The sequence below is a fragment of the Equus asinus genome, chromosome 16 (genome assembly GCF_041296235.1).
Source record: "Equus asinus isolate D_3611 breed Donkey chromosome 16, EquAss-T2T_v2, whole genome shotgun sequence".
Lineage (NCBI taxonomy): Eukaryota > Metazoa > Chordata > Mammalia > Perissodactyla > Equidae > Equus > Equus asinus.
This window is the reverse complement of record NC_091805.1, coordinates 3,275,124-3,293,380: the sequence shown is the minus strand read 5'-3', so window position 1 is coordinate 3,293,380 and position 18,257 is coordinate 3,275,124. Positions and strand designations below refer to the sequence as shown.

Sequence of the window (18,257 nt, the reverse complement as noted above, 5' to 3'; positions counted from 1 at the left end):
ACGGCACGTCTATGTCAGACATTGTGATGCTCTCCTGGCAGAGCCCGGGGAATTTTTCTTTGGAAGTCTACAAAACATGGAATATATTTTCTTGCAGAGCAAAGATTTTAATAAATGCAAATAAAAATATACATAAAGAAAAATGCCCCAAGTGGATGCTCCTAGAGCAACAGAAGAGATCCTTAGCCAGAATAAAGGACAAACACGTCAACAGTAGTGTCAGTTAAAGAAGCTGGCTATGTAGACTCCGTAACAAGGGGCTGGAAATGAATCGAACTTCCACGTAGCTCTCAATCCAGGCAGTGGGCTTTCGTGTCCTTTCAGAAGTCAGAACTTCTGCCTCTGAGTTCTTTCAAGGGAATAAAAATAAAGTGATCAGCTAATTGTTGACCTGTTTAGTAACTAAAGTGCCAGAAATGCTGCAGAAATGTAGATCAGAACTTTTGAAGCTGGAAGCTAGAGGACAGGTCACTGAGCCAGCACTGTTTTAATTTTTTTTGATTTGATCAAACCCATTGTTTGGTCAAATGTTAATTTTAAAATAGTAAATATAAGTAGGTCTTTGCTTTGATCATTCGCAATCAAGGTTACCACGCTGAGATGACCGCCAACGCTGGTCTCCCGAGCATCTTCATGTCCAAGGAGCAAGATGGAATGAAATCTGGAAACAGTGTTCTGGCCCAAGTAGAGGACAATACCGCCTTGCCCTAGAAACCTCTGGAGAAACGCTTAGAAGTGACAAGCAAGGAGATAAAAGTACTTACGAGGATCCTGGACTCGCGGTGGGCGGGGGGCCTGAAGAAATGAAAGGAAAACAAAGGCACGGTCAGTCTGGGCTATCGGAGGGCGAGCCAGGGTATAGTCATTGCAGATTAAAGTTCTGAACCACCCCAGGGGGATATTTATTTTTCTGAGATTTATTATTTTGCTTCAGTTCCTCCAAACCACCTCTACAAAAAGCACACTGGTGAGAACCTGCCAACCTCCACAGCTCAGGGCCAAAAAACCCTAAAACAAGAAGCTGAAACGTGAGTCAAGATGGCAGGCACGCTCACACTGCACAGGGCGGTTCCAGGGGGAGCCAAGTGGCTGCGTGGACACTGATGCGACAGCAGTGTCCTGACGGCAACAGGGCAGAAGCGGGCAGGCACGCTGGGACTCTCCCCGTCTTCTGTCTCCCTGGCCTGGGGGCTAAGAGCAGGGCTGCAGGCACAGACAGGTCCACACTGCACCCCTGCTCTGCTGTTGACTAGCTCAGGGGCAGCCCTGAGCAAGGTACCCAACTCCCGGGCCTCGGTTTATTCATTTGCAAAAAGTGGGTGCAAGTGCACCAGCTTTAGGCTGCTGGGCACCATACACCTGAGAAAGTCTCCGATGTGCTTGTTCCCTCCCTCCACTCCCCCATGGAGGCGGAGGGACACAGGCTGCCCCCAGAGGAGTCTGCTTACCAAACTTGACGAACAAGACTCCAGTGGTGGAGACCACCTTCTTGCCATTCGTGGCCACACACTGGAAGTAGCCCGTGTCTGTGGTGTCGAGGTTTCTAATCCGCAGCCGAGACCCGTAGTTGGTTGCCCGAAAGGAGATCCTCCGGGGCTCCTGGACCACAGGCGCGTCGTTCTTAAACCAGCGGATGGTGGGCGGTGGGTTCCCAGAGACTCTGCAGTGCAGCTCAGCCGTCTGCCCCAGGGACGTGGTGATGTTGTTCATGGGTTCATCGAGCGTCAGGAAAGAATCTGTGAGCACAGGGCCAAGGAGGCAGGTGAGAGGGGCGGACAGCTGGACAGCGCCTCCATCACCCCAGACCCACTCCAGCGTGCCCCAGGATCATAGAAAGATGGGACAGGAGCACATGGGGGAGGCGGACAAGGCATGAAATCACACATTTACGAGCCCCCTTGACGACCAAACAGTCGCACACAGAGCCCGCTGCCTGAAGGGAGTTTGTTACTAACCACAGTATAAAACCCAAAGTTCCAAATGACGATTAGTACCCCTGGAGAAATGTACTTTCTACGCCAAGACAATGAGCTTTTGTGTTTCAGAGTATTACCAAAAAATCATGCTCTTTGTGACAGACTCAAATAACACTGAAGAAAAAGAAAATTCACCTCAAATCTTCCCACCCCAAAATGGCACCATTCTTAACATTCTGACAAAGATCCTTCCAGCTGGTCCACTTTTGGTAAAGAAAGTATGGACAACTGGAAGGGCGGGAGGAACATATTTCTATCCACATGGCATGAGGTCAGGAAGGAGCTGGCAGTCTTCTGGATGGTGATGAGGTGAGGATTATGAAGGCAGGGGCACTGGCAGACACAGGAGGACGCAATGAGGATTTCCAGAGTGTCATTCCCAGCAACCATAACCCGTTACAATATAGAATTCTATGTGTTCAATTTTAATTGAGATACAATTTACCTTCTAGCAAACGTACCGATCTTAGTGACACAGTTCCATGAGTACGAACAAATGCACATACCCACGAAAACGATGCCCTGATCAAGATATAGGACATCATCAACATCCCAGAAAGTACCCCGAGATCCTCTGTAGTCAATCCCACTACATCCACTCCCCCACCCCCATTCCAGGCAACCACAGCTCTGATTCTATCCTCACAGACTAACTCTGCCTGCTCTAAATCTCATATAAAGGGAATCGCACTGTATGTTTGTTTTAATTATTAAAAATTAAGTTCAATACATTTTTTAAATTGGTCTGTTATTCACGTATATGGCATTTTCTTCAATTCCATGTTCCCTGACCCCCATCCTTGCATAGATTCCCCTGCAATACCCTCCCATTGCCCTCTGTCCTGCCTTGGCCCCCAACCTGGATGGCTTGTTAAAGCACTATCTTCTCTGCATGACCAGAAGCCTATAAGGGCAGGCATCTAGAATGTTCTGGTCATCACTGCATCCTGAGTGTATCCCACCTTCCACCGTCTAGTGATGGTGGAAATGTTCTATAATCTGCATTGTCTACGTGGTCACCACTAGCCACAGGCTGAGCTACCGAGCACATGAAATATGGCTAGAGTGGCTGAGGCACTGAACGTTTAATTTTAAATTTAAACAGCCACATGTGGCTAGAAGCTACCACATTGGACAGCATAGGCAGAACATAGCAAATTTGTTGAGTTTAATGGCACTTTGTAGAAAAACAACCTTTTCTTGAGATACCTAAACTAGCTAATTTAACCACCCAAAAGCCTGTAAAATGCTTTCATAAATGCTAAAAATAAACAATTAATTATTTGCTTCTCTTTCCACAAAAATATTAGGGAGACCTGCTGTCAAAATCTGGGCAGCCCCGCGTGAGTGCGTCATAGGTGTGAACGGCATTTATGGTGCGTGTGGTAGAAAACAGAGTGAGCACGACCATCACTCACTGTGTTACCACAAGGATACTGTTCATCTCACGTGAGCCAATGAATAATAGTCACCTTCACGGCAGAACCACGAGCCCATCGCTGATTGCACGTGTGCCTGCTTCTCCACTTTCCTATTCCGACGTCTCTGCACATGTTTCTATAATCCACCTACACACACACTCAGCCCACGGGTGTGTCTGCTCACAGATCCAAGCATGCATGTCCTAAGGCGTCTGAGGGACCTAGAGAGTGGAGAGACTAACTCACAGGTGCCTTCTGGGAGCTATTACCACGGCTTACAGCCCTAACTTAGACCTAGAGAATGGCCAACTAGACACCTCTGTGGGAAAGAAACATGGAAACAGGGAGGCCAATATGAGCACAGTCATCATGACTCCACTGGGCAGGTTCTGGAATTGGATTCACCAGGTTTGAATCCCAGGTCTGCCTCCACCCACCTGTGTGACCTTTTGCAAATTACTTAACCTCTCTGTACCTCAGTTTAACTAACTGAAAAACAGGAATGATAAACAGGATTCTACCTGGCAAAGCTGTTAGAGGATTAAAATTAAATCGGGGGGAGACGTGGGAAGCTCTTAAAACTAGCGTTTGTCAAAAAATAAGCCCTCAAAAATATTAATCAGTGTTATTACTATTATTTTTATAACAACAACCACTTCCATCTAACACCTCCTGTTACCCTCTATGGACCTGGAGAAATAGCAAAGCACATTCATCATCATGGTCCCCAGCTGCAGACAAGGCGGTCGTGTCTCAGAGATGAGCTCACTCGCCCTGTGGTCACACAGGAAGTTTACGTTGTGCCCAAAGCTTCCAGCACTAACGGCCTTCGATCCTCAAGCTCAGCCAAATGCCAGAACAGGGTCCAGCGGAGCCAGCTGGCCAGCCCAGTGGTCAGAACAGGTGGCGTGTCAGTCCTGTGCATCAGGGGCTCTGCCGTGGTATCTACCTGCACGATAACCCAGGAGGGAGGAACCGCTACGGCTGCTGTACACGGACGAGACCTAGGGTCAGTGAGGTCAGGTGACCCGTGCGAGGCCTTGTGGCTGAGCTGAGCTCCAATTCAGAGCTCTCTGGCCCCCAAACCCAGCTCTTTCCATCCTACCAGACCGCTTCGGGAGCTGAGCCCCGCTGAGGGGCAGGGTGAGAGTCAGAATTTCTTCCCTAAACCATGGTGCACGCAGGACACACATACCCATAGGGCTGTGATCAGGCCCTGACTCCAGCCAGGGCTGTCTGGTTAACGGGTCTAGGCTTTAGCCATGTGTTCTGGCTGGCTTCTGGTTTCCCTCCGGGGGCCAGTCACTCGCCTGCCCTGGAGGCTGGGATCCCGCATCCCCTGCCTGTGCCATGGCAGACCCTTCCTCTTGAGGCCACATCCTGTTTCCTGTCCTTCAGCAGTGTGGGTCCAGCTTTGAGTTGGAGGGGTCCCCATGGAACCGTGACAGACAGAGTCAGCAGGTGGCAGGGGGTGTCACCCCTCAGGAACTCCCACAGCCTGGCATCCCTCTCCCAGATTTCCACCTGCTTTCAATACGGAAGCCAGCTACCATGAAGCCCACCCCCGGGGGCCAGGATGACAGTGCCGGGCCACCCTTGGGGCTGACATGACCCGCAGAGATTCAGTCAAGAACGAGGTCACTTCTCCTGTCTCTCTGGTGTTCTCCCCCAGGTGGTTACTGCTTAAGTCCCAGCCAGCTTTGTGGCTGAGCCCACATGGCATACAGAAAGGAAAGCAGGAACTTTTCTACTACATTTTCTGCCTCCAAACCCAGGTTACTCTGCTTGATTCCACAATCACAGACACACAGTGCCTCCAGATTTTTCTTCTAGGAACACAGACTAGCCAAGAGACAGAGAGCTGTGTAACTGGGTGAGTATTTCAACTTTACTCTGAAGGTGTACAAATTTACTGGAAACAAATTAGTCTCGGCAGATGCACTGTACAAAACCAACTCTCAGGACGCTGGAGCCAGAAAGCCTCAATTCACGTCCTGGTTCTGCTGCTTATCAGCTGTGTGGCCTTGGGCAAGTTATTTAACCTCTCTGTGTCCTTTTTGTTATCTGCGAAATTAGTAGAGTAACTGTATCTTCTTCACAGTGCTACTGTGAGGACGAGGTGAAGTGATACACGGAAGGTGCTCTGGACAGGGTCTGGCACACAGCAGGCAGTGTGTGAGTGTTTCTGTGACTGTATCAGCTATTTTTTCCTTTTCTTTTCCTCACAAATACCTCATTCCTAAATGGGGTGAATGACAACTCCATCCAACTGGTTAGTTTCCCGGCCGCGTGCAGTCCTGACTTTGCAGGACAGGAGACCTGAGGGCCGAGGCCCCTCGCCCGCGATCCCGGAGGGAACACGGTGCAGGCTCTCCGTGAAGCACTGAATCACATTCGCCTGAAAACACAGCGAGGGTGACGGCGTCCTGAAATCAGAGCGGGAGCTGGCCCAGGCGGAGCATTTCCAGAGGGCAAAGGAAACGTAAACAAGGCTTTGTGTTTCCTGCAAAAGGAGCCTTGCCACAAACACAGGGGACGCAGTTTTAACTTTTTACTGATAAAGAGCAATGTTCGAATTTGTTAGCCACCTGCGGCAGCTCACGTAGGAAGGAGATGGTTTGGTCTCAGTTTGGCAAGGACTGGAAGCGTCAGAACAACACTTGGCCTAAACAACAGGACAGCATTTCGTGGCTGGAATAGAATAAGATGAAAGCGCATGTGTGTCACTGCTGTCGGTCCTGTTGTCAACGAGCCCCCGGCCACGACCCACTCTCATCCCAGAACCAGCCGGCTCTTCTGCAGCAGCCGCATGGGCCACACTGGGGGACCCACTCTCTTCCCGGCACGCAAAGCCTCGTGCGACCATTGCAGGTCCAGCCTAGTTGTTCCTTTTAGGGAACACTGGGCGTCCCGGTGGGAGGTCGTCTGACAGCGGACAGATGCTGGTTCTGCCTCCAGCCGGCCGCGCATCGGGCGGCCCCTCTGCCTCCTGGGCTGTGGGTTCACCGTCTCTTATGTGGGCCTGTGGGGTCTGCTCCTCCCGGAACAGGGCACGTTTCCACCCAGGCAGTCGCCAAGGCCCCGCACGGCAGACAGCACGTACCGACTGAGCGTGAGTGCCAGACACCGGATCTGGCTCCTCACGCCCACCTGCCAGCCGTACTCTCTCGGGGGCCTGATCCAGTCCCTCTGACGGCATGTGCTCGAGCTGTGGGAGCTTTCTCAGGCTTCTTTCCCTCTTCCCTAAACCACAAATGTTGAGAAGGGAGACTGGCGCATTGGAGGTGGGGTATAATCTGGTTTTGAGAAACAAAAAAAATTCCAATTCTGCAGACTCCACCACCAGCTCTGTGTCCCCAAACGAACTATGTCTCCCAGTGGTACTATGACCAGTGATGATGGTGACAATGACAACGATGATGATGATACAGTAGTGACAATGATAATAGCTAACACCAAAATGGTACTTATTCCCATGGCAGGTGTTTTTACAAACTATTACTATTATCCCTATTTTACACATGAGAAACCTAAGGCACAGAGAGGGTATGAAAGCTGTCCAAGATCACACAGACTGTAAGTGGAAGTGAGACTCAAAACAAATTATTGATTCAATGCAATCTCAATCAAAATCCCAGCAACTTATTCCATGGATATTGATAAACTGATTCTAAAGTTTATATGAAGAGGAAAAACACCCAGGATAGTCAACGCAACATTGAAAGAGAAGAACAAAGTTGGAGATTGACACCACCTGACTTCAAGGCTTGTTACAGCTACAGTAATCAAGACAGTGTGGTACTGCAAAAGAACAGACAGATAGATCCATGAAACAGAATACAGAGAGCCCAGAAATAGACCCACATAGACTGTATTTATGGTCAACTGATCTCTGACAAAGGAGCAAAGGCAACACAAAGAAACAAAGAGAGTCTTGTCAACTAATGGTGCTGGAACAACTGGACGTCCACATGCAAAAGACCTTACACTCCTCACAAAAATTAACTCAGAATGGATCACAGACCTAAATGTAAAATGCAAAACTAGAAAACTCCTGGAAGATAACTAAGGAGAAAACCTAGATGATCCTAAACGTGGTCAAAACTTTTTAGCTACAACACCAAAGACATGATCCATGAAAGAAAGAATTGATAAGCTGGACCTCATCAAAATTGAAAACTTCTGCTCTGCAAAAGGCAACGTCAAGAGAAGGAGAAGACAAGTCACAGACTGGCAGAAAATATTTGCAAAAGACATATCCGATAAAAGACTGTTATCCTAAATATACAAAGACTCCTTAAAACTCAACAATAAGAAAACAACTCAACTAAAAATTGGCCAAGATTTCAACAGATACCTCACCAAAGAAGATATAACAAGGGCAAATAAGCATATGAAAAGATGCTCCACATCATGTCGTCAAGAAATGCAAATTAAACAATGAGATACCACTACCCACCTGTTAGAATGGCCAAAATCCAAAACATTGACACCACCAAATGTTGACGCGGACGTGGAGCACTGAGAACTCCCATTCACTGCTGGCGGGAATGCAAAATGGTACAGCCCCTTTGGGAGATGGTTTGGCAGTTGCTTACAAAACTCAACATCCTCTTACCATACGATACAGCAACCTTACTCCTTGATATTTACCCAAAGGAGTCGAAAACTTATGTCCACACAAAACCCTGCACAAAGATGTTGGTACCTTTATTCATAACCTGGAAGCCACCAAGATGCCCTTCAGGAGGTAAATGGATAAACTGTGGTCCATCCAGACAATGAAACATCATTCAGCAGTAAAAGGAAATGAGCTATCAAGCCTTAAATGCACATTACTAAGTGAAAGAAGCTAATGTGAAAAGGTACACACTGCATGATTCCACCTGTATGACATTCTGGAAAAGGCAAAACTATAGAGACAGTAAAAAGGTCAGTGGTTACCAGGGATGTGGGGGCTGGGAGGTGGGGGAGGGGTGAACAGGCAGAGCATGGAGGGTTTGTACAGCAATGAAGATACTCTGTGTGATACTGTGACGGAGGATCCATGCCAGTATACACTTGCCTAAACCCACAGAGTGTGCAACACCAAGCACGAGCCATATATGGACTCTGGGTGATAATGACACGTCACTGCAAGCTCACCAGTTGTAACAGATGTCCCACTCTGGTGGGGATGATGATAAAGGGGGAGGCTATGCATGTGTGGGGGCAGGTGGTATATGGGAAATCTCTGTGCCTTCCTCTCAATCTTGCTGTGAACCTAAAACTGCTCTAAAGAAAAACAAAGCTTAAAAAAAAATTAATTTGACTCCGGAGTCCATGTTCTAGGACAGAAGTTCTCAAATTTTTTGGTTTTAGGACCCTTGTTCTCTCTTTAAAATGCTGAGGACCCCAAAGAGAAAGTTGTAAAATATTTGTCTACTAATTTATTTAAAAATAAATAAGAATCTCATTACTGGTTAGCATAAATAACACAGTTTAGTGAAAGCTAACTACTTTTCTACACAGACGCACAAATAGTGCAAAGAGTGCCATTGTTCTGTACAGTAAATCTACTGGTTTGCTTCAGAGCAGACAGCGTGAAGTCAGCAATCTGTTCAGATACATTGTTTCGGTTAATGTATATGAAGAAAGCCTGGCCTCACACAGTCAGAAAAGGGAGGGCTATTATAACAGCCTTTTCACATAATTTAGGATACCCTGCTTTGACACTACATCTAAATTTGACAAGTGGTAGTTTCTGAAAGGTTAGTTGTGATAAAATCTGAAACCATATCAATTAACTTTTCAAAATCTGTTACATTAAAATAGGTTGGTTTATCTGGCACTTTGAACGGATCTGTTCCCCACCTAAGATTTTCTAACGCCATGCATTTCCCACTCAGGAAACATTCGTTCACTGAGTTACCGAGACCTTCCAAAGGTGGACACATCTAAGTATATAACATGGAAAAGTCATTTTCCTTAATAGCACCACCAATCTCATGCATAAAGACTGGAAAACTGTCAAGCTCACGGTGGTGGCTACAAGTTTTCCAAAATTTTAATTTTTTTTTTTGGAGGAAGACTGGCCCTGAGCTAACATCTGTGCCCAACTTCCTCTACTTTATACGTGGGACGCCTTCCACAGCATGGCTTGACAAGTGGTGGTCTGTCCACACCCAGGATCCGAACCCGCAAACCCTGGGCCGCCAAAGCGGAGTATGCAAACTTAACCACTGTGCCACCGGGCCAGCCCCCCCAAATTTTAACTTTTGCTTGAAAGCTCAAAACTTATTATTGGCAACCAATACCATATTCTGATCCCTTGAAGTGGCAGGCTCATTTTGTTCATTTTCCATCACCACTAACCATAGTTTGACTGTCAGTCACTCCTTCAAGGGACTAAGTGGCTGGTTCAGCTCCCCACTCTAGCGCTCCCCTCTGTGACGACCACAGCACGTCAGCGTTCAGCAGGAGAGCTGACGCAGACCTCCCCCTCTGCCACAGGGAATATTAAAAAGATATGTACCCAACAGTCAAGATCTAATTAAGTTAATTTTTACTGCTTCATTGAAGACATTCTTAAGTGCAATTGGCTTTCTTTTTAACTACAAGCGCAGGTGGTGGAGAATGCGAGGCCTTCCAGTGCCCCTTGGTGCCACCGTCTCAGTTCACGCCAAGGCCCCAGGCCCTTTGCCCACCATTGCTTTTAACAATCCAGGGGGATAAACTGCAGTTCCAGAGACTTAAAGCCCCACCCAGAACCGTCCCAGCTCAGTGCTCCTTCCACCCCACTCCACAGCCTCCTCTGCAGCCCTCCTGGGATCTGGGCCGGTGCGAGGCTCTCGGAACAAAATGGTTTAGCTCAGGGTCTGAGCACCAGAAACCAGAGAGAGGCTGGTCTGACCTGTTCTCTATTTCTGAATAAGCAGCTTGGGATGTGGGGGCAATCCTAAGTGATGGTGGTAGATCTGGGTGGGCAAACGTTTGGGGCTCTGAATAAAAAAGGATTTGATATTTTTTTATAATGTTGGAAAATGACTCTTCTCGTGCCACCATTCTCCCCATTACTCGTAGGAGTGTGATCACAGCTAACTTGTGAGCGTTTACAGGGTGCCAGGCAGCATTCTAAGCACCTTACACACATTAACTTAGTCTTGAAAACAGTCCTGCGAGGTGGACGCTGTTATTACCCTCGTGTTAGAGAGAAGGAAATGAGACACAGAGAGGTTAAGGCATTGCCCGAAGTCACACAGCTGGAAAGCGGCAGAGCCAGGACTCAAACCCAGACCTTTGGGCACAAGAGACCACATTATTCACCCATGTACCACTTCCTAATAAACACAGACCGTAGTCTTTCACTGTCCCACACCCACCGCTAACCGGGACTACGGAATATTCTTGCCCTTTTTACGAGTCCATCCAGCATGAGACAATGCCCACTGGCACTGAGAAGAAGATCACTACTGGTTACTTAGGTCATAACTGGAAGTCATCACCAAGAAGGAGCTTTTTAAATACAGCACAGGCATCGTTCGCAGTGACCCATAATCAATTTAAAAAGTGAACTGCGAGAAAAAAGAAGTCAGTTTATGGGCTCTGTGGGAATTGAGACTATTTCCTCTTTTATTCATTTTCGTATTCCCCCCAGCACTCCATGTGTTACTGTGAACTTCGCAGGCATTTAATAAATGCTGGTTGATTAAGGAAATGGAAGGCTCGAGAGTATTTTGGGCAAATGAGCTCTGGAGACACCCCATCTATTACCTGCCTGACTGACAAGATGTCACATTCAGAAATCCCTCCCAACATTTATTACTTAATTTCAAAGTGCCCTCCCACCCCGCTCAGGGCGGGGCCCAGAGTGAGAGGCCCATTTTGACAGGGGAGAGGAACCGAGATATAAAAAGCCTAACAGTCCTTTGCCATGGAAACCCAGCAGTCAGCCGGGGACCTGCCACGGTTAGGTTCAGGGCCTGGGTCTCCGTATCCAAGAGGCACACACCAAAATCCCGGGCTCCTCCAGGGCCGATCCTTTTCAAAGGGGGAGGAGGCTCCGGACATGAAATAAAATGCTTAGCTAAACATAACGTGAGGCTGCCAAACACCGTCAGGTCATCGCATTTGACTTTGAGAGAACATTCTGTTCACGCTATCAACCTGCATTCACTTTCAGCACACTTCACCATAAATACTTCTGACTCACTATCTCTGGAAATATTTTTTATCTTAATAAACTCAATGCAAACATAATCCAAATCGGCTTGCGCATTCTTGAGTCGGAGCCACAAGCTGCATTTAATAAAAATCAGTGGAAAGAGCAGGGGACTTCTGAACAACCGCAGTTTGTTATCTGACGTGGGGCTGCCGGGAAGGCCAGGACGCACGGGGAGCGGGAGGTCGGTAAGCGGACGGGGTGGAGGGAGCCCTCGACCACGGCGTGACCCCGCTGGCTGGATCTCATTCCCCACAGGAGAGCCTCACGGGGCGCCATCCGTGTTAACGGACCGCACCGGGGTAACTAAGAACCCGGCTGTGGTGTTGGCTGAGCGCCACCTCTCACTCGTGTTACTTAATGTCTACAAGCCTCAGTTTCCTCGACTGTAAAGTGGGGTTAATGATTGTACTTGCCCACGGTGTTGTGGGGGTGTGAGACAGTGTCTCTGGCGGATCAGAAGCAGTCACACACGGGCTCCAATAAGCTAGAGCCGGAGAGTCTGAGCCCTCGCTGAACATCACTATCACCTGGGGAATGAAAAAAACCACGAAACCTGGGTCTCCCCGCGAAGGATTCTAATCCAATCACCGCTGCGTGGAGCCCAGGTGGAGCACCTTTAGATGCTCCCCAAATGGTTCTCCTGTGCGGTCAGCTGGGAGGATACTGGGTCAGATGGCACAGCGACCGTTCCCCGGCCGATGAGTCTTGCCTGGCTTCCTGCTAAACCCGGTTTTTACTGCTCGAAAACCTCCAGGAGGGTTCCCCACCACAGTGCCCGCTGCTCAGAAGGAGAAAGCAAGGTCGAGGCATTAAGCAAGGTGCCTAAGGTCACGTTACTGACAGAGGGAAACCACGTCCCCAACCCAGCTTCTGCCCGGAACTCGCCAGCATTCAGACCTAAGTCCAGGTCCAGGTCCAGAGAGGTCAGGTCCAGAGATGGCTCAATTTTCTGGCTGACCAGGGCCACTGTAGACCAGGAGGCATGACGGTTAAAGGTCAAAAGGAAAGCAGGGCTGTGCTGGGCCGGGTCCTGGCCTAATGGCCGACATCTTCTTAAGCGCTCAAGTACTAACGCGTCAGCTGAGCCCAGGCTAATGACCTCAGAGTATCAAGAGTGGGTGTAAAGAGTGTCCACAGGACCAGAGACAACCCACGCTCCGTGACGAGGCTCCTTTCTGGGGAGAAGCACACATCCATCAGACGTGGTTCTGCAAACGTGCGCTTCGAGGAAAACCCGCTATAAATCTGCACTAACGGGGAAAGACAGCAGCCTTTATAGGTCTTTCCTTAGGAAGCACAGTAAATGCACGGAGCAACGCACAGGAGTTTAAGGAAACCTCGCTACCTGGAGGCTTGTGTAAAGCATCGGTCATTTTTATAAGGAGGCCAAATGTATGTAAACAGACACTTAAAAGTTCAGGGAAACTGCATTTTCCTCTTAAGTAGTTAAGATCTACAGCGAATGAGCGTGGCTGGCCTCCAGCATCTAGAGTGCCTTGGGTCCCAGCTATAATTCACAAAGGTGAACAGGTGTTGAGCACTGATTCCATCAGGCCCTTTCTATATATCACTACTGCATGGTATCCTTTCCAGAACATGGGGATGGATGCAGGCTTTTCTAACCCCATTTTAAGGACGATACCAATGCTGACAGAGGTTTTAGCACGGCTGGGTTCCTAGGATGGGGACTGGAGCCCAGGTCTATCTAACACCCTTCTCCTGCCGCCACTCCCAACTTGTCCCCTCTCCATTTACTATTCCACACCCTACTGCCATTAACAACCTTCTCCTACTCTCAGCTGCCCTGAATCCATGGGATGGCACCTCCTCCTCTTGCCAAGATGCTGTGGTCTCTACCCGCCCCTATTTTCCCTCCAGGCACAGGTCGTCTGTTGGGATCACGGGCAGCCGCCAACAAGGCTACTCTAGCGACTTTTTTTTCTAGTTATGAACTTCTGTGGCCTTTCATGGTTTATTTAAGTATCCAATTTATTTTCCTGCAATTTTTCAACCGTTTTTATTATTTAGGAGTATCATTTTGTTACTTCATGTTTATCATTTGTGTATGTTTCATTTAATTCGGAAATAATAAGAATACTTAGAAATGATGAGCAGAAACACACAATCATCAGAACAATGACTTGATTTTGACAGAAATCAATCTCTTCTAACTAAAATTCACTTCAGAACTTGTCACTGCATCTTAGGGAAATAGTCCCAATCTTGTTTCTGACTCCCTAAGTCTGCATCCAATCTAACTTTAAAATGGCAATTTTTTTTAAACTAAATCCCCCATCGTCAGCTGAATGCTAGAATGATACGTAAACCCATGCGCCTAAGAATTCTTCGGGTATGGGGTGCACCTACATTCCGAAGCATCACTAGCAGCTTTTCCCAGCCCTGCAAAACCAAACTAAAGGACACCAGCAAAACCACCAGCTATTACCTTGCTTGACTATAACTTAGTGAGGTTCTGGCTTAACAACAAAAACGCAGAGCTTTTGACTCTGGGGCTCAGGTCCTGCAGGCCACATGCAACCTGAAGAATGCATCCTCCCCCTTTATGGTTGAGTCATAAACCTTTGTGAAACACTGACAGACCCTAACTCTAGCGGGACGGGATGAGTGGGCCCGCGTAATGACTTTTTAAATGACTGGAGATAGTATCGAGAAGGCCAGGCCTGAGATAGGGTTCTGCTTTGGGCTGTGGGCCAAGGCAAACAGAACACATCATAAGTCATCCTTGCAACTCCAATATCGTGGATGGGAGATGCTCAGCGTCAGCATGACGCCTGATCTTGCTATGGAAGCCTGTGGACGCTTCTGCCTTGTGCAAAGCCAACATTTGTGCTTTCAGCCCTGCTAGGGAGCCCTGTGCAAGGAAGAACCACGCCACATTCAGGGCCTTCAAAGATGAAGGCATTGCGTATTCACCACCCTGGCCTGACTCTGAGGCAGCGGCTTGTCCAGTCATCGTAAGTTCTCAAGCACCTGATGGCTCTAAGTGGAGCCTGCGGGGCTTTCAAAATAAAAGTTTGCCCTTCTGGCCAAGGAATTTCTGTTCCTATAGCGACCACACAGAGTGTCTCAGTTTCCTAGAGTCACATCTTGAGTGAACAGGACCTGAAGCCCTTGGTGCGTGGGCCAGCATTCCAACTCAGTCCCCTGAGGCTGACATTCCAGTTTCAGGTGTTCCCAGAACGTAAGGTTCAGGGAACATGAAAAGGCACACAAACCGTTCTCTCCTCTCTTCTCCATTCACTGTGCAGGATTTGTTATTTCAAAATTTGAGAGAATCTGCTCACCTGGCCACACCTCAGATCTCCTTTTAGCAGGGCAGTGCAATGCGGAAGTCCCTGTCACCTGATTGTTCTCTGTTATGAATGGGGTGATTTTGCCCTCAAATTTTTTATTTTTTGAGGAAGATTAGCCCTGAGCTAACATCTGCTGCCAATCCTCCTCTTTTTGCTGAGGAAGACTGGCCCTGAGCTAACATCCACCCATCTCCCTCTACTTTCTATGTGGGATGCCTCCCGCAGCATAGCTTGCCAATTGGTGCCACGTCCGCACCCGGAATCTGAACCGGTAAACCCCGGGCCACCAAAGCAGAACATGCACACTTAACCACTGCACCACCAGGCCAGCCCCTTGCCCTCAAATTTTGAACCAAATTCCCCACAAATTAGAGATTATCTGCTCTCTACTGCTTTTTCAAGGCAACAGAAAAGTACTGAGCAACCTAGAGATGAAAACTGAACTGGGTACTATGTTCTTAGAAGCAAGAGGCCACAATTAAACACACAGACTGAACACTGGGGATCTGACCACCCCTTTCTCATTGTTCCAGCACCTTAAACCTAGCCTGGGCCTGCCATGGATAGAGGCATGGAATGTTTGATGAATAAACGGACAAATGGATGTAAGTGCCTGTGCCCAGAATCTCTCATCCCAACTATGGAATCAAAGGGCTAAAGAAGCCACGACAGAGTCTGATCTGAGTATGTTCAGGTGATAGAGGACCCTAGAAGCGGGAAACTTAACCAGCTTTCTCGGCGGAAGGAGACACTTAGCCATCAGTAGGATTTTTAGGAAGGAGAAGATATGGCCTCTGTCCTTGAGCAGCCCCTTAAGATCTTGAAGGGCGGGAGAGATATATCAGGGGTCTAGTTTGCAAGTACAAGTCAGAGTGAGAGTCAAAGCTGAGTGTGTGGTCAGGACGTTGAGTGTGGAGGGAGTTCGGGAGAGAGGGGAGGAGAGACCAACATGGGCAGGCCGGGGGTACTGGGAGGCGAGGGCAGAGGGGCCAGGCGGTCCCCTGCCTTTTATCAGGCAGAAGGGGTAAGACCCAGAGCAGAGCGGAGGGCGAGAGAAACCTTGACTTCCTGTCCTTTTGCTGGAACGCACAGGCAGAGGGAAGAGGGGAGGAGTAGAGAGGAGGGGGAAACAGAAGAAAAATAAGCAAATACTTATTAAACCCCAGTGCGGGCCCTGGGGAGGTACCTGACACACCTCTCCCCACAAAATATTGATGGAAAAGAAACCAATAAAAATAATCAGAACAAGGGAAGACACAAGAAAAAAATGCTGTTTTCTGCTCAGGAGGGGGTGAGCATGTCCAGCTGTCGCAATGAGAGACGGCTTGAGAGGAGGGGGGCCGTGCTCCAGTTGCCCCGTGGAGAGCAGAGGCTGAGAGCCTCGTGCTGGCATCAGAGAGAGCAGGCCTGGGAGGGAGGGATGGGGGCCAGAGGGCAGCCTCTATGCCATCGTCGGGGAGAGTGGGGCACGCGAGACACCACCCTTGCTCAGCATCTGCTGACCGAGGTGAGCTTCCTCACGTCACTGTGGTCCTCAACGGGGCATTGCTGACACGTGGAGCAGGAGAGTCCTTCATCCTGCAGGAGTGCCCTGCACATGGCAAGGGTTTAACATCCTAGCCCTCTGCCCAGGCCTAAGGTAAACATCACCTGCATCTGCTAATCACGGTGACAACGAAACCAGCACCGCATATCTCCAACCACCTGGAGTAGCCATGGGCATCTTTTCATCACGGTCTTAATAAGCATCATGTTAACATAACACCTCTACAATTTGTTTCTAGAGAACGCTTTTGCAGGACGGGCTCATGGGAAGCTCCCAGCCCCTCCACTTGCACCTCTCTGGCTCGGCTTTAAGGGGTCTGCTTTCCGGAGCGGGAGAGGGAAGAGATGACATTGTGTAGTGCGAGGAACGGCTTGAGCTAGCTCTCAAAGGCATGGGTGTCTAGAGTAGTGGGAGCGACACGGAAGAAGTCATCCTCATTTGGTTTTTGGGAAGATTATGGATGAATCACTAGTAGGCGAGAGGGCTGGAAAGACAGGTTGGGCCGAGGGTGAGGAAAGACCTCCACAGTGAGGAGGGACTCTGCCCCTCATTGGGCCAGCCATGGGTACGTCTCACACAACGCTGAGCCCGGACACCTGTGCCCAGAGCTGGGCTTCAGGCAGCCGGAGCTGACCCAGCAGGGCGGAGAGGACAGAGCTGACAAGGAGCTGTGATGAGGTGGAGGGTTTGCTGGGGTTCCCATTTTGTACCCCTATTTCTTCCTCCCCAAGCAGGTATGACCTCAGAAATCCAGGGGAGAGCAGACACAGATCTCTGATGCCAGACTTCCATCAGAGATCACAAAGAAAGGATTTCCCCAATAGGTGAATATTTAGTCCCCCTCCTATTGCTCAAATCAAAAAATAATGCTTAAATCCTTTTTCCCTTTTGTATTATTTCCTTAAGTTACACTTCTAGAAACATTTCTGCCTCTTTCTTGGCAGGGGCCAAATAGGAGTCTTCTGTCTATTCCTACAGAGTGCCTAACACGAGAATCTCACGATAAAATGAAGCCCTGACCCTGCCTGCTTGCCCACACTAACTCCTGGGCCACTGTGCGCGTTCTCCAAACACCGTGCATGGCTGTGGCGAGGCGTGGCTATGTAGTGGGAAAGGACGTGGCTGTCAGCAGGGCCAGAAACTAGCAGCTGCTGAAAACCATGGCTCCCAAACCAAACGCAAGTTCCTTGAGGCCAGAGACAACGTATTCATCGCCTTTCATATCCCCCACACGTGAGGAAGCACAGAGCAGAGATGCAGAAAAACGTCTGCAAATTCTTTGACACTCCTCTCATCAAAACGCGCACTCTTGCCCCCTTTCCTGACACCTGGGAGGGCCTCTGTGTGAGGAACAGAATGTTGGAGAAGTGACATGATGCAAGGTGACTTCTGAGGCTAGGTTGGGCTCAGTCTCTCCGGGAGCCATCAGCCGCCATGTAAGCAGTCCAGTCGCACTGAGGCCACCATGTGACAGTCCACGGAGAGAGAGAGAGATTCCCTCAGAACTCCAGCTGTGTGAGCGCTCTCAGCCCAGACACCAGACATGTGAATGACAAAGGCTTCAAGATAACCCCAGCCCAGCTACTATCCGACTGCAAGCCCATGAGAGACCCTGAGCAAGAACCATCCAGCTAGCCCAGTCAAGTCCCAGAACCAGGAGATAATAATTAATGATCGTTGTTTGAAGGCATTAAGTCTGGAGTGGTTGGTTACCTAGCAACAGACAGCTGATCCACAGTCCCCATTTGAGATTCTAAGGAGCAAAACAAATTCTCCAGAACAGCCGACGTACCTTGT

At 48.8% G+C, this 18,257-nt stretch overlaps 1 protein-coding gene across 3 annotated transcripts in view; it reads right to left on the bottom strand.

The window, feature by feature from the left end:
* Nucleotides 1-18,257, bottom strand: part of ROR1 (receptor tyrosine kinase like orphan receptor 1) — a 356,983-nt gene that overhangs the window by 113,279 nt on the left and 225,447 nt on the right. For all 3 annotated transcript variants that reach the window (XM_070486465.1, XM_044749031.2, XM_070486466.1), the window contains 2 exons: nucleotides 1,449-1,736; nucleotides 765-795 (listed from right to left, as the gene is read on the bottom strand). In XM_070486465.1, coding sequence (XP_070342566.1) covers nucleotides 765-795; nucleotides 1,449-1,736 — 319 coding nt within the window. The remainder of the gene's footprint in view (nucleotides 1-764; nucleotides 796-1,448; nucleotides 1,737-18,257) is intronic.